The sequence below is a fragment of the Tympanuchus pallidicinctus genome, unplaced genomic scaffold (assembly GCF_026119805.1).
Source record: "Tympanuchus pallidicinctus isolate F22 unplaced genomic scaffold, pur_lepc_1.0 scaffold27, whole genome shotgun sequence".
Lineage (NCBI taxonomy): Eukaryota > Metazoa > Chordata > Aves > Galliformes > Phasianidae > Tympanuchus > Tympanuchus pallidicinctus.
The window spans coordinates 232,981-256,835 of NW_026294744.1; the positions used below are offsets into that span (position 1 = coordinate 232,981).

At 38.2% G+C, this 23,855-nt stretch overlaps 1 protein-coding gene across 4 annotated transcripts in view; it reads left to right on the forward strand.

Moving 5' to 3' along the window:
- VWF (von Willebrand factor) overlaps positions 1–23,855 on the forward strand; it is a 152,230-nt gene that overhangs the window by 39,562 nt on the left and 88,813 nt on the right. For all 4 annotated transcript variants that reach the window (XM_052690523.1, XM_052690522.1, XM_052690521.1 and 1 more), the window contains exons 17-21: positions 718–812; positions 2,334–2,494; positions 12,586–12,689; positions 19,045–19,183; positions 20,868–21,002. In XM_052690523.1, coding sequence (XP_052546483.1) covers positions 718–812; positions 2,334–2,494; positions 12,586–12,689; positions 19,045–19,183; positions 20,868–21,002 — 634 coding nt within the window. The remainder of the gene's footprint in view (positions 1–717; positions 813–2,333; positions 2,495–12,585; positions 12,690–19,044; positions 19,184–20,867; positions 21,003–23,855) is intronic.

Below are 23,855 nucleotides of genomic sequence, written 5' to 3' on the forward strand. Positions count from 1 at the left end.
GAGAGTAGGGATGTGTAAAGCAAACAAAGGCAATGACAGAGCCTTTATTTGAGATGCAGGTGTTACAGAACAAGATATCAAAGAAAGAGGAATGAACTCACTCCTCTCAGCAACAAAAGAAGGACAAGCTGAGGAATGTAGCCTTTACCAGTTTGAACTCAGATGCACCAGAAAGGGAGGGGGGAGAGAGGAACTGCTCAGGGTCTGAATATGTATGTGTTTCCAGAAGCATGGCTGGAAGCACCGCTGAGACAGGGAGTGAGGGGAAGTGTGGATCTAGGCGCCCCCTCCCCCTCCGCCACTCCAGGCATTTGCGTGCTCACATAGTGGTTCAGGCTTTGACCTGGCAATTCCACCGCAGGATGTAATTGATACATGCTCATGACATACTTAGTTTTGGGAACAGTGTCTTCTGCTACCACAGAAATCAAATACTGCAGACACTTTTTATGCCTGTGCATAAAAAGAAGTATGCATTGTGTTCAGTGGGACAGGGACAAAAGTAAAGCTCAGCTACCATGCTAATGTATCACTGACTGTCTCAAAGAAGTTTGGCCTTTAATGTTGATAATTGGATGGAGAGCAGTAGATCAGTCCAAATTAGAGGTATAATTTTGTTACCCTCGCTGGTTTCCTGTAGGCCTATCTGGAAAAAGCATCGTAAACTGGAAAAAAAATAAATGTCACTTTGTTAAATATAAACTCTGTTTTTCTTAGCTATTGTGAAGATGGTTTCATGCACTGCAGTAAAAGTAGAGCTCCTGGTGCCTTATTGCCAGATGTTTTTGCTGATGAGAAGCCTTCTGCCAGAAGTTAGTATGCATTAATTAATATTTCCTGTTTTTTCTCCTTTTTTCATCTTTGGTCTTCTGGTAATCAATGTTGGGAAGATGGGGTGTGTGTGTGTGTGTGTGTATATTTTGTTACACGATACAAATGGTAGGTGCGTGGCTCATTGCATCCCACCTCTCAAAATCACATTTAGACACTGTAATTTCTTTGTATTTATAGAAGTTAAAAATTTTTGAATTTTTGCTTTTTGAATGATCTGAAGCTTCCAGTTACAATTCTAGGATCGTATGACATCAGTAACTAGGCAAATTTATACCTCTTTCTTCTGGCCAACAAGCTTTCATTTCCAGTGCATGCAAACTTTTTTTTTTTGTCTGAAGACTGGCCTGCTGCTGGACACTGACTGTGCCTTCAGCCAGCAGGCATTTCAATTTTAAATTTCCTGGAGTCTGAAAATTGCCTTACAGAGAAATCCACTGTGTTGAAAAACATCACACCAGTGGGCTGGGACTTTGTGATTTTCCATTAATACCCAGATGGAGATCTCTAGAATTTTGATAGGAGAGGGCAATCTGAGGCTGAATGTCTCTGAGAGGACAGAGATACTGGGGATTAGGTGAGGCCTGGGAATACCCCTGCACAATCTGTGGGAATAACTACAAATATAGCATCTCTCATTGCATTCAACCAAATGCACTTGTTCAGGATATTATGAGAAATTTTTTGGTTGATGAGTTCAAGACAAGAGTTTATCGATTGACTTTGATTCTTTGAATTAACTGTCAGACATCCTTACTGCCAAGCTTCTAGTGGGAAAATACTGCAAATTTGAGTGACTGGTAACAGCATGGCAGCCTACTAAATATGTCTTCTTAGACCACCAGTAACAGTAACTCCTTCAGGTTAAGACTTTTAAGAGTACATCAATACTTACCTCTCACCAAATTCTTGCTTTAATGCTTCAAAGACATAATTTTATTGGAAATAGTTCATTAAGACAAACAAACAATAACAACAACAACAAAAAACAAAACAGAAAGAAAACACCAGAGATCCTCAGGTGTACATAGTTCATTTGTTTGAAAGAGTAATGCAGAGTTCTTTAGGAAATTCTCTCAGAAATTAAAGTTTCACTTGAAGTTTCAGAATTTGAAAGTATTTTATTTACACTGTGTGCATTTTTATTAACAGTTGTTGATGGAGTTATGCTTGTTTTGGAGGTGGACTTAGATGCAGTATGCTGCTGATGCATCTGAGAAGATCTTTGTGATGATGCTTGTGTACAATGCCTACAGATTGAAATATGTTTCAAAATAAAGTGTACTTGCAACTTTAGTGCAATTCAGAGTCTGTTTATATTGGTAGGATAATATTTACAGTAGTACAATAATTTTGCTTCTGTGTTAGAATTCATGCTTTTGTGTTAGCCTAACTGTAGTGGTGTTACTCTATTCTATATCCTAACTTAATTATCTAACATCCTTTAAAAAAATACTATGCTAAAAAAGTAAAAGAAATTTCTGTGAATTTATTTTTTCAAGTAAAAAGAAGCTTGACATGCAGATCACCTATGGTAACACTTATCTGTCCTGAAAATAACCCAAGAGCTGAAGGGTTGGAGTGTGCCAAGACTTGCCAGAATTTTGACCTGGAATGCATCAGCCATGGCTGTATATCTGGATGCCTATGTCCGAAAGGGATGGTAAGGAGGCGTAATTGCACAAAATTGAAGCATACCACCTTTGATTTCTTGCTATCATTATTTCCCGTCAGAGTAGTCTTGCAGCTTGGAAACATGGTTGTGAGTCATTTCACAATGACTATAAAGTTATGGCTGGTTTGAAGTGTCTATATAGGTCACTCTGGAGCTAATGTCTCCTACTTGTTTCTATGGAAATTTCAACAAATACTGAGAGCACAATAACACCTATTTTGTAGAACAAATTTTCAACTACAAAAAGCTATTTCTCAACATGTCTACTACTATTAACTATACATCTTCACTAGTGGTGAGCAAGAATTTGCAAGCCACAATTGTAAAAATCTGCACCTGCAGAGGTGACACAGTGTCTTTATTGCCATTGCTGAAAAAGCACCCACTGCTTCACTGTGCTCCCCTCCACTGTTTGGTCTCTGTAAATGTTCAGCAAGTGTTGATGAATGTCAGTGAGTGCAGTTTTTCCCTGATGGAGAAAATCAGTTCCATACATCAATTTGCTTCAGCCTGCCTACTTCAATTTGTCAGACTGCCCCTTTGATGCCATCTGTCACATAGCAACAAAATGTAATGGAGAATTTTGGGAAAGTCCAGCTTTCCCAGTGCTGTAGCACTAGTGTCCACCTCTGATGTCACAGGCCAACATAAGGAAATAAGAGATGTTACTTTCAATATAGCCCTTTTTATTGGCCTGTCCTAATATACAAATGCTCATTCTTTCTAACTAATATACCTGCATAGGAGATGAAGTTTAGGTTGAAATAATAATTTATAACCAAGTAGCCAAACATTTTTTTTTCTTTTTTATCAATTTATTCTTTCTTCACATGTCCTCCCTAATGATTCCTCAATCCTGCTTAATTTCCCTAATCAGAGAGAGAAATATGCAGAAACACATAATAAAACTACCTACTCTACATCCAGCCAAGTTTTTCTAGGTATCTCTGTGTCAGCTCTCTCCCCCTGCTGTTACCTTGCTACAAGACAAGGGAGCTCCCCATGGGGTGGAATGTGGAATGTGATACTTTCTAAGATGATGCCAGAGATATACTGGAATTGCAGATAGTGTGTTGAACATGCTTTCTTGAGTTCAGGACTATGTCGTGTCCCCCCCCCCCCCGCAACACTTAAACATAACTGTTTTTTAAGTAATCTTTAAATTGAACAAATACTTATTTGTGAAGACAGACTGTGAACTCAGTATCAGCTTAGAGCTCTGATACAAAGCATCCAGTGTAGAAGGGAAAGCAAATTACTGCTATTTTTCCTTGAGTGAAAGAAAAACAATGTTCAGAGCTGTACAGTACAGAACAGTAGCTGGGTGGGTGAAGTGTTGTGTGTAGGATCTCCCTTGGCAGTTGGGGATTGGGTGCTATATGGAGACTTATGTCAGTGTCTGAACCAGTGATTGAACATCTGGTGAAGAGATGGGCTAGCACTAGGAGAACAGGTGTGAGCAATTCATCTGTGTGACTGGAAAAGGTGAACTTGGGTTCCCCTCCCTTTTATCCTTATTAAATAAGGACTAGCAACTGAGGGAGAAATATCTTGATTCAGAGTTAACTTCTCTTTGGAATGTTCCAGCATGCTCTTGCCTTCGAGATGGGGTAAGCTACTCTTTCATGGTACTGTCCTTGTGATTAATACCTTTCACAAGTCCTCCTAAACTGGTTAGAGGCAATTTGTTACCTCTTTGCCTGTTACATTTGCATAGCCCCAAGAATTCCATGAGTAGAATAGAGGTGGAGAACATGGTATGCTTTTTATGAAGTTAAGTAGAGGCCAGTCTTGAATTGTCTGCCCAGGAGAACTGTTGGGGTGAAATTTATGATGCCTGGTGCATGAAATGTAGATGGAAGTATCTGATACATGTTGGAAAAAGATAATTTATTTTGTTGGAGGAAAAATATCCTACAGTTGTTTGCTACTTGTAGCACTTACAGATGTGCAGGTACTATTTTCTCATGAGATGAGGTATAAAGCAAGATGTTTTCAAATATTGCAGCTCAGACTGTATAAAATGCAGATCGTTTATTGCTCTTTTATGCCTATTCAGAGTAATATATGCTGGATATTACTATTTGCAAGAGAAGATGTGGGTTACTGCAGGGCTGAGGTGTATGTTTATTTTTAGGTTTCAGGACTCAGGAATTCAACAGGAAAAAAAATCAACTTTTTAGTACTTAATCTTCTCCTTTGTTATATAATTTATTTTATTTTCAGTTGGTTGGAGTTGTTATCAAACATTTGTTACATATCATTTTTGCTAGGTGTCTCGCTCCAACTTATAGGAGGGAGAGGAAGTACTTTTATTATCTATATATCTGGTGTGAGATTAAGAAACAACATTTCAAATGTTGGTCCAACCAGTTTATTACAAATTTTAATTAGGGAAATGGGGAAGGGGAGGACACGCTGTTATGAATTAGGGTAATGGGGAAGAGAAGGACAGCAATAGAAAAGATAGAAAAGAAGAAGCAAGGAGGCTTTATAGAAAGCAAGAGGGAGATAGTCATCACCATGGATCCAGCGAGGTTCATAGTTCAGTCATTGATCTTTGGTAGTGGGGGTCATCGGGCATTGTTGTTCTGTTGGTGACTATGACGATGACCATGGTGATGGTAGCCCCTTTTCAATGGTTCCAAAGTGGTTGAGTCAGCTCTCCTTGGAGTGGCAGCTTCTGGCTCCAGGATCTCAGCAGAAACTCCTTTGTTCCCATCTTTCAGGCCTTGCCAGCAGATAAGAGGGAGCAGGGATGCCCATCTGCATCCTGTTTTTCACAGGACATGATGGTATCAATCCCCAGTTTTCCCATACCTAGCTGGAACTGTTTAGTCGCAGGCCAGATCTTCCGCCAGTGAACACTCCTGAGCACTCTTTTCTGGAGGAAAGCAGCTCTGGAGGAAGGGGCTTTCAACTGTTCCCAAGTGATGTCGATTGTCAGACAGTAGCACTCATCACTTGCCTCCTCAACAAATCAATCAGAGTCTTATCACAAGAAATACTTCAGGAAGCAAGCTTTGAGCCAAAAAAAAAAAAAAAAACACAAAGAAGGATTCTCACACCACTCTGTGGCTCAAAGATTGTTTGAAAACAAGCATAAGCGACCCTCCACAGTGTTGAGGAAAAGAAAAGGGAGGAAAAAAAAAAAAACAGCAAACAAGCAGGAGGAGAGGAGGAGGAGAAGAGGAAGATAATAGTTATACACGATTACTACAAAGGATTTCTTGGGCTTGGTTACAAATGTTGCCCTGATCTGTTGGACTTGTCCATCATCAGTTGAAGTGGTTACAAAGTACATGGAGGATACAACACATTGTATAAGTTGAGTAAAACATGGAATCATGTAAGGTACAAACATAAGAGTTGCAACAACACACAGTAGATAAAACAGGATACGTTTTGACCCATGGGCCACCTGGAAGCCAGGAAAAGAGATCGTAGTCTAGGCTTTTCCAGGTTTGGAAAGGAACATAAGCTATTTTCCGTATACCATGGACAATTTGTTTAACAACTTTATCATTATCATCAATCTTTAGACAACAATTAGAATCACTCAATTTGCCACAGACACCACTTGGTGATACTTCAGGAGTGGTGATGCTAATGTTACATATTGAATAAAAGATGTGGGATAAAAGTGAAAAGAGTACATTTGGCAATGACTGTACATTTAACAATAGCCAGTAATAATAATGGATAAGTAGGACAAAGAGAGGTATTTGTGTCAGCTGCTTTCCTCCACCCAGGAACTCCCAGTGTAAGCCAGGATCAAGATGGGAATTCTTCAGAAGACATTGTGGTGTTTATGAATAGCCATACAATATTACATTTCAGTTAATTCACTAAAAGTGTGTCTAGTCTAATTTGACAATATGTGGACTTGCCATGTAATGTTTTCTGAGATGATTTAGTGTCTTGAGAACTTTCCACTTGAGCATTTCTAAAACAATTCAAGTGCTGAGAGATACAAATTAGTTTGGCAAATTCAAGTATTGTTACAGTCTACCAAATTTTTCACAGGATAGTGTGTGCAGGATGCCCCCACAGTACAAACCATCAAAGAGGGGTAATCCCAGAAACATACACATCTCTTATTAAAACTTAGGCACTTTCCAGCAACCATGTTTTAGATGGAATTCCTGGACTGGTGTGACTCTGAAAAGCATCAGTGCAAAAAGGCTTTATGATAGATTTCTTTTGTGAGCACATCTAACAGATATTGATGGGTTCCTTGATTCATTTCCGAGTTTGTTAGGAATTTGGAAACACTGTGGAGGAGTTGCATGCAAATCATAATCAGTTTGGTAAAAAGGGGTGAAAGAAGGGGTCAAAAGAAATGGTATCACTGTGCAGGGAGTACCAGTAAGCCAGGATGACCTGTAAAAACCCTGCACCCAGTTGTGAAGTTTAACAGATCCAAGGACTGATATCAATCACCACCCACAACAACACAAAATATAACACTATTGCAACCAAAAAATGTAATCAAGAGGTACATTCAGTATTCTAGCATGATCAAATCTTCAGTATTTCTGTCACAAAATACAAATAGTTAAAATCAGCTATTAGCCTTTTTGTGTTCTGTCAAGGTCCCACGGGGATCTTCTGTAAAATAAAACAAGACACCAACTTTGCCCTTTCTGGGCATTGTTAATGTGGTTAAAGAAATGAGGAACCAATCCAGCAAGTGTTGATTTCATATTCCTTTTTCGGGGTGTCTTTAGCCTTCCAAGGATATTTGTTAAGGGATCCCGTTAAGGTTAGGGAAACAGGTCTCAGGTTAGCTGAGTCAATCGACACAGTCTGGCCAGAGAGGTAACAGTGTTTCCTTGCCTTATCAGCCACTGGATCGTGACTCACAGGGATAACTGACAAGAGTGGTGAGGCCTTTGGACAGAAGGTGTTAAATCGAGGATCTTGTTTCCCTTTGTTGTGAGCTTTCTCATGCATCCACCCTTTACCGCCCCCACCCCGCTCACTTGGGAGGGGCGAAGACATCAGTTTTCTAATGGCTTGGATAGCTGTTCTGGTTCCCTGGGAGAGGACCTAGGGTCTGGGGTTTTGCTTTCCTCAAGATTCTGGAGCTTTTGTTCTGGCCATCAGTTAATTAATTTCTCTAATCTGACAGTAGGTAATCCATTCATCAAATCTCATGGAACACCCTTTTGTCAGCCCAGTATCCAGAGACAATTATGTTTATGATCAATATTTCACCTACCTGTTTTTACTGACAATGAGACCCTTCCAGTCTCACTGAGCTTTGGGTAGGTGCCCTGGGGACTGCCTGCTGCAAGTCTTACTTCCCTTGGTTCAAATTTAGTGGAGGAAGAAATCACTGGCCCATATTTTCTTCCATAGTTAATTAACTCTTGGGCAACCTCCCAAGCAACTTGGGTTGCTTGGGCAACCTCCCCCTATGTCCATGCTTTGTTTCGTGACTGCAGATGTTTGGGGGTTACAGTTCCTTCTAACACTGGCCGGGTTTTATCTCCCTGAGACATAGCCTCTATTTTTCCTTGCAGTTGAATACCTATAGGTTTTAACGACTCTGGAAGCCCTCTAATTAAAGCAGCCATTCTCTCAGGATCAACAGGCATCATCATAGGTGATTCATGGTGTGGATGCAGCTTTCTATCATATATCATTTGGAGACAAGCAGCCTTTTGAACACTCTCCACTAGCTGATCAACTGTTCCAGCAATGGCAAGGGGGTCTCCCCTTTCTAAAGGGTTGAGACCACCTGCCCAATAGGCAGCCCTTTGCGTTAATGACCAGGGAGCACGACTGTTGCCAGTAGTTAAAAATACTCCTGGTCCCCAATAACCTTCTGCCTCCTTTTCTGTTAACCGAATCTGGTCGCCACCAGTGAGACTCACCCTCCATACATATTCTGTCTCAGATTCCTTTGGAGAGCGGCTAAAATCTTCCTTCAATTTCGCTAATTCAGTGGCTGAGAAGGGAATTTCCTTAACATTCCTTTGTGGATCTAGATCCTCACTGTTACCGAATGTGTATTCAGTTTTTATCAAAGGACGCAATGGGGCTATTGGAGTTTCTAATTTATCTAGCCTTTCCTTCATTCCTGGTAGTTCCACCAGAGGAAAAGTTTTTTCTCGAGGCAAACTGTGGGTGACGGTATGGCTGGCATACTTACACGTTAGCAGTTCCTTAAAAGCCATTTGCAACAAAGCCGAATTACATTTCTCTCTTTCTTATTGTTCCTCAAGGTTCACTATTTGATTCTGCAGATTTTTCACCAATTCTTGTGTTATTTTAACCGATTCCTGCAGTACTTGTATAGTTTGGGTTTCTGCCGAATGCTTTTCATCTCGGAACTCCACGGCTGCTTTTAAAGTAGCCCCGAGTACGGCACAAATAAATGACTTTCCTTTTCCAGCTCGGGTACGAGCATTCTTTTGCAGAACACTAAAACGGTCCGAAACACTCTGCAAGTTATACCAGTTCTGTCGTGCCCAATCCATACCTGATAAAGAGGGTCGAGCACCATGTTTTTCTAAAAGATCAAATAATGCATCTTCACTTTTTATGGTGTCAGTGTTGTCACTCATTTTTCAATACAGTGAAAGACCTACACTAAAGGAGGTGGAGGTGCACGTATTGAAAAGCTCAGGTAACTCATTACCTCTCCCAGGGAGGCACACAAGGGAGGCACTCCCAGGGAGGCACCTATTAAACAAATGCAAATGGTCCAAACACTCTTCCCTTTCTCTGAGGGAAGCACACAAAAAAGTTCAAATTTCACACTTAAGTTACAAAATTCAGAGAGGTCTTCTCGAGGAGGCACACACCTATTCAAAATTAATTCACATGTCCCCGAGAGGTATACACATAAACTGTAAAGTTTCAAAATGCGGAGCAGTCTTCTTGGAGAAGGACTCACGTCTAAGTTTTCGAAAATATCGCCCCATGCAAGTCCAGGAGGTACACTCAAAAAAAGATTCAGACTGTATCTGGAAGGACAGCACTCTCATGGTGGGTATCCTGCCTTCGACTAAGCCATTAAATAAATGTCTTGCTCCAATTTATAGGAGGGAGAGCATCCAGCTATGGAGGAAGGGGCTTTCAACTGTTCCCGAAGTGATGTCGATTGTCACTCGTAGCGCTCATCACTTGCCTCCTCTACAAATCAATCAGACTTTTATCACAAGAAATACTTCAGGAAGCAAGCTTTGAGCCAAAAAATAAAGGATTCTTACACTAGGCAATACAGTCCTGAACACTCTGGAATGAGAAATTCCATTTGATTCAGCAGTGATGTGTGCCACTGAATTCAACTGAGGGGTTGGGCCACCTTTAAAATAACAAAAAAAAAAAAAACAAAAAAAAAAACAAAACCAAACAAACAAACAAAAAAAACCAAACCAAAACAAAACAAAAAAAACCAGAAAGAAAACCACTTAACTAGTAAAATAAGCTCTTCTATCCACCAGATGACAGTATGGTTCAGTCTTCCAATAGACTCATATATAACTGCATCACAATTACTTTCCATCTGGCAGGGAATAAAAATGTAAAACTGTTCAGAGTGTTGTGATGTGTCATGAAAAGTAATTCTTTTTTTTTTTTTTTTTTAACTGTCTGGAAGGCGGGGAAATTTCCCTGCTTGTCTTTGGAATGGAAAAGATACTTCATAAAATATATGCAGAAATAAGAGGAAAAATATACTTCTGTATATTAGCTTACTGCACTCCAGGTTTTTCTCATTGGAAGTTAATAATAAATATACAAGTGCTGTGTTAACCATCTACAATGGCAGGCTGTTTCACTTACATCAGCTAGTGGATTCTAACTTCCTTTAATTAATCCCTTACTTCTTCATAACTTTTGGCTGACTGAGATTGTCAGGTTTATGAGGAGAAACTGAAAATCCGAGTTAACCTTGTAGTGAGACACATATTGAAAGTGTATTGATTGAGCTTCAGATGCATCCTCAGCAAGACAAAATTTAGAGCAGAGGAATCTTCAAGATTCTGTAGTCTGTAAAATTGCCCTCACTTTCGCAAAATCTATTAATAATTTTACAATTAGGAAGATGGTAAGGAAGTGGTGGACATGTCTATCAGGTCCCTAGCTGAGGAGAGATTCAGCATCTAGTCAACCATCTATAATCTCACAGATGCACTCTTAAGAGCACTACTGTAAGAATGTGAGGTAGAGCAAAAAGCAGCTATAGTCATTGCAGTGGTTGCTTCCCATCAATTGAGGCACTGTTTGATCTTCTGTATTAAATGCTATATATTAATGGAATGATAGGATGCCATAGAAAATCAAGCAGTTTATTAATAATGATTCTGGCCTAGTAGATAATGACTGCATGGTACTGTGCTCACCAGGCATGTAACTCAGTGTATCTGGCAGTGCGTTGCCCCATTATCATCTGGATGTGGTACCAGTATAGCTGGTTTTACAGGAGAAAAGTAATCAGTCTTCTGGTGAAATTCCACTCTGGGTTATGTATATTCAAATTTCTACATCCTGCTTACCCTCTCTGCACCATCCAGACAAGGTATCTCTCCTCTTTGCTAGTGAATTAATAATTCTGTAACTTCAAAGGTTGTTATCTGTTGTTTTCCATAACAAACATATGTCAGCCTATTCAGTTTTTAGAGCTGGGCACAGGCTGTGACTAGCTTCACATAGATGCATAAGAAAGCAAGTAGAGGGGATTCTAAACAACGGATTCTAAAATTCCTTTTACTAAACATAAGTGTAATCCCTAATTCTATATTCATTTGATTCTGTTTGTGAACAGTGCTGATGAACACAGTTGAAAAATTCAGGAATGTAGGTATAAGTGTAAAGTCATACACAACTTTTTCCTGAATACAACCAGGAAGGGGTGCCCTATGAAACATATAGTTCTTTGGCCTGTTTTTTACAGTGATTAGGTTTGACACAGAACCCCAGCTCTATCATCTAGACAAGTATTTATTCCCATTTGCTTCTAGTGACATAAGTTTATTTGGCATGATAACTCCCCATAATCCACAGTGCTATGTGTGAATGAATGGTCTCTGGGATGTGAAATCCTTTTTATTTGTAATTCCCTATGATGGTTCTAAGTCCCCATAGGAGAAGACAGAGCTATTCTACTTTATTAAGTATTCAGACACATTGATCTCATTGGCTCAGATTTAATAAAAAAAGAAAACTATTTTAATGGTTTTACAGAAAGTATTTAAGTTGAGAAAGTGATATTTTGTGACTTCTGAGTGAGAGGGAAGGGAAACACTCTCAATTTCAGTATTCCAAGAAGCAAGAGCCAAACTTCTCCTTAGTTTTACAGAACCACACTGAAGTGAAAAATAATAATAATAATAATAATAAAAAAATCATAAGTAGTCTTGACTTTATGTTCTGTAAAACTGAATGCCTTCTGAATGGAAGGGGAGTTAAAAATAAAACAACAACAAACCTGACAAAAAATGGAGTGGTCTAAAACCATTTATTATTTTTTTTTAAATTTGTAAATTTGTAGTAAGCAGAATGTATTTGTTGTTATACAAAGATAATCTAATCCTTAGTTTATCCTTAATCCTAAACTGAAAAAGCAAATGCTAGAATATAACACCATGTTTCTCTGTAACGGAACCTACTAGGGTGGAATAATATTTTGAATGGACTTACAGTTATTTTAGTTACCTGGTGTTCTGGGTAGGAGGCATTTGAAAGAAATAGAATGACTGCTGCAAATTTTTGAGTCAGGTTGGCTTTTGAGGGAAACAGGCTGTCTGTGATCACAAAATCTTAACCTGCTCCACATACTGTTTGTGGTCAAGTTGAAATTTTCATTGTGGTTGTACTCAAATTTGTTCCTCTAGCAGTTTATGCTGGTGCTTAACTAGTGAAACAAGGAAATGATTTTACATATCCTTAGCTCTACTTAATGTGGGAAAAAAATTACTTAGAAATGCTGTATCTTTCTTACGTCAAATATCTTGGAATCTTTGTTGATCTTTTCCTTTATTTACATTTTCTTGTGCTGAGTCCTATTCTGAGTCCTGGTATATACTGCTGGGTCTGCATGCTAATAGACTGTGTGTTTTGTTTAGGTGCGACATGAGAACAAATGTGTTGCTCCTGAGAGATGCCCGTGTTTTCACAATGGAAGAGAATATGCCAAGGGAGAGACAGTGACTAAGGACTGCAACACCTGGTGAGTCAATGGAACTGTGTTTTTCTGCAGGAAGCCTTATATATTTCTAAATATGGCTGCTCTGAAAGTAATGCCTCCTATTTTATTATGTTGTTCCATCATGTCAGAAGTGGTTGTTGGTGGTAAGGCAATAGAACTTGAACCTTCCATTACATTGTTGCCATGTTGCAGATGGTAGCAAAGGAGCAGCCTGACAAAATGGCATCTGACATGAAAGTGTGTATGAAGCAAAGGGGTGTCACTGAAAGTGGAAAAAATTGCACGCGTTGACATTCATCAATACTTGCTGAATGTGTATGGAAACCAAGCAGTGGATGTTTGTACAAGAAGGTAGTGAGGCGATGTGTATCAGCAGAGGCAACAGTAATGTAACAGACAGTAACATCACGTTCTTGATAGCTATGTAAATTCTTATGAGCATGGCATGCAGACTCTTGTTCATTGCCAGCAAAAATACATACAATAATGATGGTGACTGCTGAAAAACAGTATTTTGTAGCTGTGAATTTGCTCTGTCAAATAGTGTTGTGTTTTTTATATCTGCTGTAGTTTCCATGGAAATAAATATGATGCATTACTTTCAGAACAACCCATATGCATGTGTATATAAACAGTTTTTTGTTGATGGATCAATTTTGTATGAAGGCAGGATATATAGTGCAATAATACGTGTTGCTCAGACCAACATCTTCCTTTTCCATGTGGCATAAAGATCAATGCCATATCTGCCAAGTTACACGTGGTGCTTTACAAATAAGTAGCCTATATACCTGGGTAGGTCCTCTGTAGGCACTAGGTAGGGGATTTGCTGCTTCATCTTGCAACACAATAATCAGTACAGGAGTTGCTCTGTAGTGGAAGGAACGAAGCCGGCATTTTGTTGTAAAGCAGTTTTGCCGTGCTTTCCATGAAATCCTACAAATCAGTCCTTTTTAGGTAGAAGAATTTATCAGCAGAAAGGCCACGATATGCCAACTGTAATATGACAGAAACTCTTCAGGTAAACGTTAGAGATGTAAATGGTAAAGAAGAGCCTCAGGAAAGGTATACTTTATTTGCCTACTGGACATCTTTTGGCTTCTGCCTGGATGGCACACTCACTGTTCTGTATAGGTGTTTTTGCCTTCCATGCGTACTTGTAAAAAGAATAGTACCACTTCATGCACAGATGCAAGATACCCAAGTGTACAAGGTGTACAGCATCCAGCCAGTAGTGGCATGGAAACAGTGTTCTCTTTGGATTTCAGTTGTTCACATGCATTTTACTCCAAATGCATGTGACCAGCTCTGTGGCACATCTGAGAGATGTGTTTCCATTATCCATTGTACAAAAGCATGGAGTTGGATCAGAGAACCAGCAGCATTAAAGAGTCATTCATTTTGCTTTGTGCATTGGTCTTTCAGCAACAATAATTTCAAATGTTGCATTTTTATGTTAGTGGGGCTGATCACAACCAGTTAGATTTTGATACAAGTTTTCATGCTTTTATATAGAAATAGTTCACTTCCAGTGTTTCGGCTGTTTGTTTCTTTTTTCTTTAAAGCTGTATGTTATACTAGAAGTCATATAGTATGACTAGGCATGGAGAAAACTGTATGTCAAGGGAGGAAGATGGAGGAGAAGTTGAAATCTGTATGTAGATAGATATACATACAACTGTATGTCTATACTGCAAGTGGGCAAAAGTGACCCAACTAAAATACAGATGCAATTATAATTTTATTGAAAAAGAGGTGAAACACCTTCTCATTGTTGTGATATTTGCATTTCATCATAATTACCATGCACAGTCTTTTATTTTCAGTCATTCATAAAATCTTCAATCTTAAAATAGTCGTAGCCTTGTTGCTTCATTCTTCTAACCTTTATTTCTGGCAGTGATACTGTAAGTGACATTTCTTCTTAAAGATAGAATTTTTTTCAATGTCAGCATGAAGAAAATGTTAAGAATTGTGCTTTTCTTGTTGGTAAGACCTTCATCTTATTTTAGGTATTTTTTCTTGAATACAGAAAAAAAAACCTGGAAAATAAATTTATTTAAATAAGGGAGAGTAGAGCTGTTTGTACTGTATGACTTTGAAAAGCTTCATGATATTTCTCAGCAAATACCAAGTCAAATGTCATTTACAAAGTGATATAGGAAATTGCTTTTGCTTTGAGAATTGAGAAGAATTGAAAGTCTGCAATTTGGAGCTCTTCCTCTTTTTTTTTTTTTTCTTTCTTTTTGTACTGCTATTGCAGGAGTTCTTATTCTTACTTGTTCCTAGCCAGATGTGGACACCTGCAAATGCAATATATAAGACAGAGGTGTCAGATTTGGCATGTATATTTGACTTGACATATGGGAGACCTTAATTCATGAAGAATGTAATGTCTCCGAGTCTCAGCTAGTGGCAAAATTTATCATTCTAAGAATCGTGGATAAATAAATTTGGAATAGTGTTTATGAAGCACTACACAAAAGAAATTTGCTTATTTCTTCTAATTGAATTTTGAAAAGCCATATACTTCATAATCTGGCTTTGTACATAAAGAATCTTGGTCTTACTCTGCCTATTAGGTTTAATAACAAAGGATGTAATAGGCTTCATGTTACTGAAATTTCATTCTTTAAAGAAAATATACTGCACAGTTTTTATTATTTCATGAAATGTTTTCAAGATTAAACAATTACTCCCAGATTAAAGCAATAGACAGTGCAGTTCTGTAACTGTTGCTGCTTCTGTTAGCAATTTGATCTTGGGAAAGTACCTTAGAATTATTATCCCACAGCTTTTACATTTGTAAAGTAGGGATAGAATTCCCTTTTCCCCACCCTTATGGAGCTTGATTAGAAAATCCTCAGGGCAGTAATAGTGTCTATCTGTCATCATTTATGAGGGATACTCTGAAAGTAATGCCTCCTATTTTATGAAGTTGGCCCTTGATGTCAGAAGTGGATGTTGGCAGTATTGCAGTAAAGCTTGAACCTTTCTACCAGAATTCTGCTACATTTTGTTGCTATGTGACAGATGGCAGAAGAGGGACATTCTGACAAAATGGCATCTGTCTGTGTGTCTGGAAAGGCATACAAAGCAATGTTGTGGAATTGAATTCCTCCATGAGGCAAAAATTGCTTCATGGCCAATTGCCACGTGCAGAATGTACAGAGATCAAACAGTGGATGTTAGCACAGTGAAGTGGCTGGTGGGCTTATTGATTTTATTGTTATTATTTTTGCTCAGTCTCCTGCTAGCTAGCAAATCAATTTATTCATTTGGAATGAATCCCTTTCACACCTGCAGATCTAGCAGTAAGGCCTGTGAATCTCCATAATATTTCCAGAAAAGGCAGGAGGCTTGGGTAGATGCCATGAAGAAGTATCTTCTTATCTTTATTTCTCAATTTCCCTTATTTTAATGTGAGGCTTATGGAATCTACTTCCTTGAAGCTTATTTGTAAAGGTACTGTGCAAAACTTAGGTTATTAGGTGTCATAGCAACAAAAGGCTTGTTGTCTTTGCAAGGCTTTTGCAAGGCCTTTGCAAGGCTTGCTTTTCTTTTAATAAGAATCTTGATCTATTTTTTCTGTTACACTATTATAATTATATGCTTCAGTATAATTGAGTTTATACTAAGGTGTTTGTTTCCTTAAAGAAAGGAGGAGCAAGAAGAAAGAATACCACACACACACGCACACACATAGAACACACACAAAGAAAAAAAAAAAAGGAAACAAAAAGAATGCAGTCAGTTTCATCATGACATCGTGGTTTTTGTAGTTCAGCCACTAGAGCAAAATAGGTATAATGATATGAAAACTTAACTTTCTGCCTGATTTATCTTCAGAATTCCCCATGCTGTGAAAACATGAGGTATCTTGCTTTGCTTTGCCATTTTTTCTTCCATATTATTCCATGTTTACCTTGTGAGGAATCTAGCAGGTGTTCAGTAGGACATTACTGGCAAGATATATAGGCAAGAAGCCACTAGTATATCTCCTTTCAGAATTAGGCATACTCTTATCACATCTTCTATCACATAAAAGTAAGTTTAGGTTGGAGTTCTATTTATTTCTAGCCAAATGTGAATTCTCTTATACAGAAAATGTTTGGATTTCACCACCATAGGAGACCTCAAAAGATGTTATCACAATGACATTCCTCAGAAAGTGTATGAACTATTGAGGTACAGAAAAAATAAGTATTTCTATCTATATGTGTCCTATTATTAGACTGTGAGGTAATACCTCCAATTATTAGGGTCAAATAAACTATCCAGAAGAATGAACTTCATTTCAAAATAGATACACTTCTTTGGAAAAGGATGTTATTAAACTTAACTATAGACTCTGAACAAAAGCCACAGGGCAAACTGAGTTATAGTCCTGGTTACTTAGTCTCCAAAGTTGGTTACAAGAGTAAACACATTCTTTGTCATCATCAAATATTAAATTTAATACTATTCTAGCTTTCAGTGAGGAAAAATTGACAGTACTGCAAAAACAGTAAAAAACAGATTTGCTGATATTATAAACAGGTTTGCTGTTATTAAATTTTATATTTAACCTGTAATTTTCCTTAGAAGTTAATCAAACTGCTTTTCTAAGAGGATACTGTAAGAAGAGCAGGATATCTAAAATGAGGTGCTAACAGTATTATGAAATATTCCAATAGGGTCTGTTTGGGCCTCTTTTTGTAATGAAGAAATTCAAAAAGCATGTATTCCTATGTGCAGCTTGTAAAAACAAAACAAATAAAAACTCACATATTCTTTAAGTGTTGAACGTGTTAATGTTCTGTTTCTGCACTTAATGTTACTGAATGGTACATTATGCTGATGAGTGAGTTGATCATTTGGTTCATAATAGCATAATTAAAGGCTGTCTGGGTAAGGATGCCAGTAGCCCAGGAGCAGAGCCTTCTCAAGGCTGAAGCCAAAGTGGATCTGCTGGAGATGCACCTGAGGATGGACATCAGAGAAAAGTGTGTAAGTTCCTCACAGCTGCATGTGATAGACAGATTAAAGACACATAAGGAGACTTTATTCCCATTTGGCCTGCAGTAGGATCCTCTATGACCTATGCCCAGCAAAAAGAAGGGAATGTTCAGATCAAATCTCACCCTGGGGAATTTCATTATTTGCCCAGAGAATACCACAGGTGAAAAACTGAAACAGCTTCCCTCTCCCCAAACAACAGCCAGCAAACCTGAAAATGGCCTGCAAGAAAAATTTTCAGAGATATTTTTATACTTTTATTTCCAGTTCTGATTACTGGGAATATTTATACTCATTTTTCAAAAAATGTGCTACTTTGATGTACTAGGCAAAAGATTTCTTGGTGTCAATTTAATTCAGATCAAGAAAAACATTAGTAACTCAGCATGTAAAATAGACAAAAGAGTAGAAAATTCTGTTATATGAGAACATCAATAATACAGTACAATATACAGCTGAAGAACATACGGAAAGTTAATAATGTACAATAGTGCACCTTCTGTCCAAAACTATTTCCTGCAGGGGAGCTTGAGAGATGAGTTAGGTTTTAACATCACTACTTCCACTGTGAGTTAACAGAATAGCAGAGAAAGTTGTTCTGTTCATAAAGCCTTGTTGGATGTGCTTCTTACTATGGATGGATCACAGACGCTTCAGTTTATTTCAGATCTAAAGAAAGCTGATCACAAAGAAAGCCAAACTGAACTATCAGCTTTTTGCATTTATAATCAACCCATTTTCAGCACAGAATCTGCATCCCCAATTATGTTTGTGCTTACTGCAGAATTTTATCACCGACACTTGCTTATAAAACTTGGACTCCAATTTTCTTATCAAATATCTTGATGAGAAACACACTTCAGTCATTAATAAAGTTTTGGGTTCAGAGCAGAGGTGCCACCTTTCTCATATGAAAGTAGATTAGACAGTATTCCTGCATTACAGATGTACAAAGGCTCAAAATCCGTTTTCCTCTCTTAATTATTTGTCACCTATGTTTCTTTATTTTCAAGTTTTTGTTTTGAAGAACTTGAAAAATACTTAAACATGAAAAAGTTCTGAACACACTTTATGCTGAAGAACCAACCCGTTTAAAAATACATTGAACTTAGGGGCCCCTAAAATCTTTGTGTGCTGTTCAACACATTACTGGTGTATGACAAGTAAAACTAAAAAACTCTTCCAGATGGTGAAAGGTCATTATTTTGTATCACTGCTTGTTGTGTGTCCCTTGGAGATTCATCAGTTCATGAGCTCCTGGAGGGAGATACTTTCAATGTCTCACTTTTCCTCTTGACACTTAATATTCTTTTACTTATTTCATACATTGCAAGTAATGATATAAATGCTAAAGATCATTCATTTTCCTCTGTTGCAGTGTGTGTCATGGTCGAAAGTGGGAATGCACCAAAAATATCTGTGATGGTACCTGCACTGTTATTGGTACAGCTCATTATTTGACATTTGATGGAATGAAATACAAGTTTCCAGGAGAATGTCAGTATGTATTAGTTCAGGTAAGAATATGTCAAGTGCCTAACCCATGATGCCTGTGTATTACACCAGAGAAATCTGGCATTTGAATAAGCCACAGTATCACTGTCTCGATCACTAAGCCAGATGCATGGCAGAGGAGAGCAGAGTTTATCAATGGCTTCAAAAGTACCTTGAGAAATTAGAAGATTACATCACATTATAGAGAAGTGAATTAGGATTGTGGTGTGTCTAACTGGCAGCCATAAAATGTGTGACTGTAGCGTGTTATGGAGGAACAATCCAAATCTCATTTCTAGATGCCCATTAGTCAGTCCTTTTTCACTTTCTGCTCACCTCTTCATCCTCTACTACTGACTTACTGAGTCAGACTTCTTCAGAATGCATTAGAAAAGTATTTAGTGAACACCCTCTAAATGCTTCCAAAGCACAGACTCTGCTTGTTCACTTTGGCAATATCACTGTTTCATGTACAAAACTGGATTAAACTACTCATTTTCCTCACAGCAAAGTGGAGGGTGAATAAATACATACACACTAACTTTAGTCTGTGATTTATGGGAGCTGTCAAATTTGGAGAGTTAAATGAAATTAAGGCAATTACAAATGCAAATCATTATATATTAAAAAGTCTGTGTTCAAAAGAAGAATTTATTTTAAAATTTGGTCTAAAATAGATGTATCTGCTGTTAATTTATATAATAGCCTTCTGCAGTTAAAAATTGTCCTGTTTCATTGATTTCCCCCAAAGAGTCTTTGAATGAAGTACCTTTCTCCTTGAAATTCTTCTTGGACAGAAGAGTGTCATCATTGCTGGTCTTTGGCTGGATTTTTGAAATATGTTTCCACTTTGATACCACCTGTACTACCATAGAAGGCTGATGGTCCTGATGCTAGTGAGAGCTCAGTAATACTATTATCTTAGGGACAATAAGAATATACACTACTACAAGAATATTTAAAATATCACTGACTGAGTGTGCATCATTCTTGAATAGGTGAACCAAAACCTCTATTAATGCTAATAGATAAATTAATTGACGTAGGAAAAATGGACATACCAGCATATATTTTATTTGCCACATAGATTACTTTGAGTATTATGTAGGTCACTCTGAAAGTTATGCCTCTGATTTATCTCCGTATAAACTATGACAGATACAAAGCACAATAGCACTACTTCATAGAACAAATTCTCAGCCACAGAAAGCTATTTCTCAATGTGTTTACTGCTATTGACTATGCATCTTCACTAGTGGTGAACAAGAACTTGTAAACCACAATTATAAAAATCTACACCTACAGAGGTGACACAATGTCTCCATTGCCACTGCCTAAACACAGCACCCCACTGCTTCACTGTGTTCCCATCCCCTGTTTGGTCCCCGTAAATGTTCAGCAAGTATTGATGAATGTCAGTGGGTGCAATTTTTTCCTGATGGAGAAATTCAGTTTCACACCCTTACTTCAGTCCATGTCAGCTGCCATTTTGTTGGATTACCATCTGTTACCTTTGTCTCAAATTTGTGAGAAAGTCCAACCTTTACTGCAATACCACCAACATACACCTTTGACATTGTAATAATATATTGGAGGCATTACTTTGAGAGGAGCTCTCATATTTGAGACTTCCTTTTTCTCTAGACATCTGCATGTGTTTCTAAAATGTCCATACCAATGATTTACTAATTTATTTTTGTCTGATAGGATTTTTGCAAGAATAACTCTGGGACATTCCGGATACTGATTTCAAATGAAGGATGCAGCTTCACCGGTGAAAAGTGCGCCAAAAGGGTTACCATTTTGTATAAAGGTGGAGAAATAGAGTTGCTTGATGGAAATGTATGTAAGCTTCTCTTTCTTTCCTTTTTTTAAAGAGTTCATTATAATTTTGGAATGTTTGGTAACTTTAGGTACAAATAATCTCATGGTCAGTGGTTCTTGAAAACTGTATCACCAAATGAACAGATTAGTAGGATTATAATTATTGTATTACTATAATTAGCCTTTTTGCTTACTGTTACAATCAGAAAAGTCAACATAGTGGAAGGGTGATACAGGAGCATAGTAGCAAAGGAACTAGCGTGAATGTAATAGTGTTACATGGGAAAAGGAAAGATGCTCACCCCTCTTTGAAGATCTAGTCTCACAGAGAAAACTACATAAGGGAGGGATCTCCAATCAGAGATCTTTCCCAAGTGGCAATCAGCCCTTAAATGAGGTCTAAGAGAGGTGGAGCCAGGCTCCACCCCTTCTAGTCACACAGGTGAATTACCTTCACCTGTGCTCCTAGGGCTGATGGGTCCTTTCCCCAAATGCTCAATCAGTGTTTCAGGCCATGACTCGTTGCCTTAGACTTACAATTTTGGCATTTCTGCTTGATGCTGATAAGATCTCAGTTTAAAATGATGTTCAATGAAACTCATATGAGGAAAGCTCTTTTTAAATATGAGAGGTCTAAGACTATTTCAAGCATGCTTAAATATAAGGAAGAGCTAAGTAGTGACTGTTCTGTGACCAGTATAACTGCGGACCAAATATAGCTGTCTGAAGTACTTAGCACGTATGAAGAAAAGAAATCATGGCTGAAACATTTATGCTGTGAAACTATCTTTCCTCTTTTTAAACTGTCAGGTGGAAAATTGATAGAACTGCAATTCTCTCCCCACCCTCCCTTTTCCAACTAACAAACAGTGAAGAACTGATGAAGAGTCACTTCTACCTCTCATGCCGCTCCATGAGAGGAAAGAAGCTTTCTAAAAGGCGGATTTCAGCTCTGTGTTTCTATAGCTGTTAAGACTATCTGCATGCTAACAGAACTACAGTGGATTACAATGTTTCAATAGCTCAGTTTTCAGAAGTACTGTCTAAACTGGCATCTGGACCAGAAAACTGCAAAAAATGTTCTCCGTGTTATATGAAACCACTTTTCCTTGTTTTGAGTAAGCAGACAAAGTTGAACCAGGTTTTGCATAGTCTGCAAATTGCCTATAAATTGCTGAGTGTCACTGGTACTTGGTAGAAACATAGAAAACACAATCATATTTAAGAATGTCTTTACAGTGTCCCTTGACAGCAGGTGATCTGCCTAGACTTTTGGGTGCTGGAGGAATGAACACATATCATTTTGTTTGCCCAACCAATTCTTTATTTCTGCTGCCTAAAGAATCTTCTACTTTAATGAGTACAAACAGTAGTGCAGGGCTCAGTCTGTAAAATCAGATGTCAATAGTTCATAGGCTGGTTCGGCCTGGTTCCATGACCAGTGGGGCAGAGGTATCTGCAGATCCATGCCTCCAGAAAAGAGAAACAGGAGACCCCAAAATAATTGAAAACAGCGGCAACGATCTGAGGTGAAACCTCAGAAACGCAGAAGTGACCTACAGTTACTGTTGCCACTGCTGAAACACACCACCTGGCTGTGCTGACATCTACTCTTTGGGTCTCCATAAACATTCAGAAAGTGATGGTGAAAGTGTAGTGATAAGACGGAACTCAATTCCACACCTTTGCTTTATGTGTACTTACATATCAACTTCCATTTTGTCAGACTGCCCCTCTGCTCCCTCCTGATGCATGGCAACAGACTGTAATGGAATACTGGTGGGAAGCTTCCACCTCTACTGCCATACTACCAACATCTGCCTCTGATATCACAGGCCAACACAAAACAATAGGAGACATTAGTTTTAGGGCAGTCCTTGCATAATATACAATACAGTTAATGCATAAGTATCAAAACATTTTGACTTTTAATATTCTTATTAAAGGATTAAAATAAAATAGCAACAAAAACATACTATTATTGGGATATTTGACCATGTTCTGTGAAACTAATCTGTCTGTCTGGTTTGATAGCAGTGGTTGCAATTCTTAATGAGATCTCAAGGCGTTCATGAGAAATTTTTGAGAAAATGTTACTATTCACATGCTTCATCATTGAAAATTGTCATTCACAAATGTACATATTGCCAAAAAGAGATGACATGAATGAGGTCTGATTTTGAAGCAAAATATATTTTTTGTCCAATAAGATATGTCTCATGAAAGCATGGCAAAGAGAGATGAACAGATTTTTGAGTTGAACATCTGATTGCAACTTGTACAGTTAACAAATGCACAGTTAGAAGAGTGGCATGGGTAGCGTTAGGATAGTGTTTTACAATTTTATAGTTAGAAAGATTATCACATTGGAAAGAGACAATAAACAATGAAATACTCCCCCCATACCCTAAGCTCACCGTAGAAAACTCCAAAGGGAGGAACTTCCAGTCAGCCTTTAAATGGGATCTAGTAGAGGTGGAGTCAGGCTCCACCCCTTTTGGTCTCACACAGATGAATTGCCTTCACCTGTGCTCCCATGGCTTACTCAGTCCTTGCCTCCGGTGATCAATCAGTGGTTTAAGCCATGACTCAACAGTTTCCATGCACTCCACCCCTTCACAGCATGAACCAATGATTGAATTAGCTAGAGGATGAGCCTTCCCTAATACAGAGATCCGACACATTGTGATGCTTATACAATTGACCGTTGTGATGCAGGTTGACACAATTTAAGATGAGTGATGATCAGTGCATGGTAGAGGTTCATATTCTTTCATGTCAGTGTTTGGCCATATTACTGGAGGCATTCTGTCATGTGGTGCAGAATCACAGAATCACAGAATTGTAGGGGTTGCAAGGGACCTCCAGAGA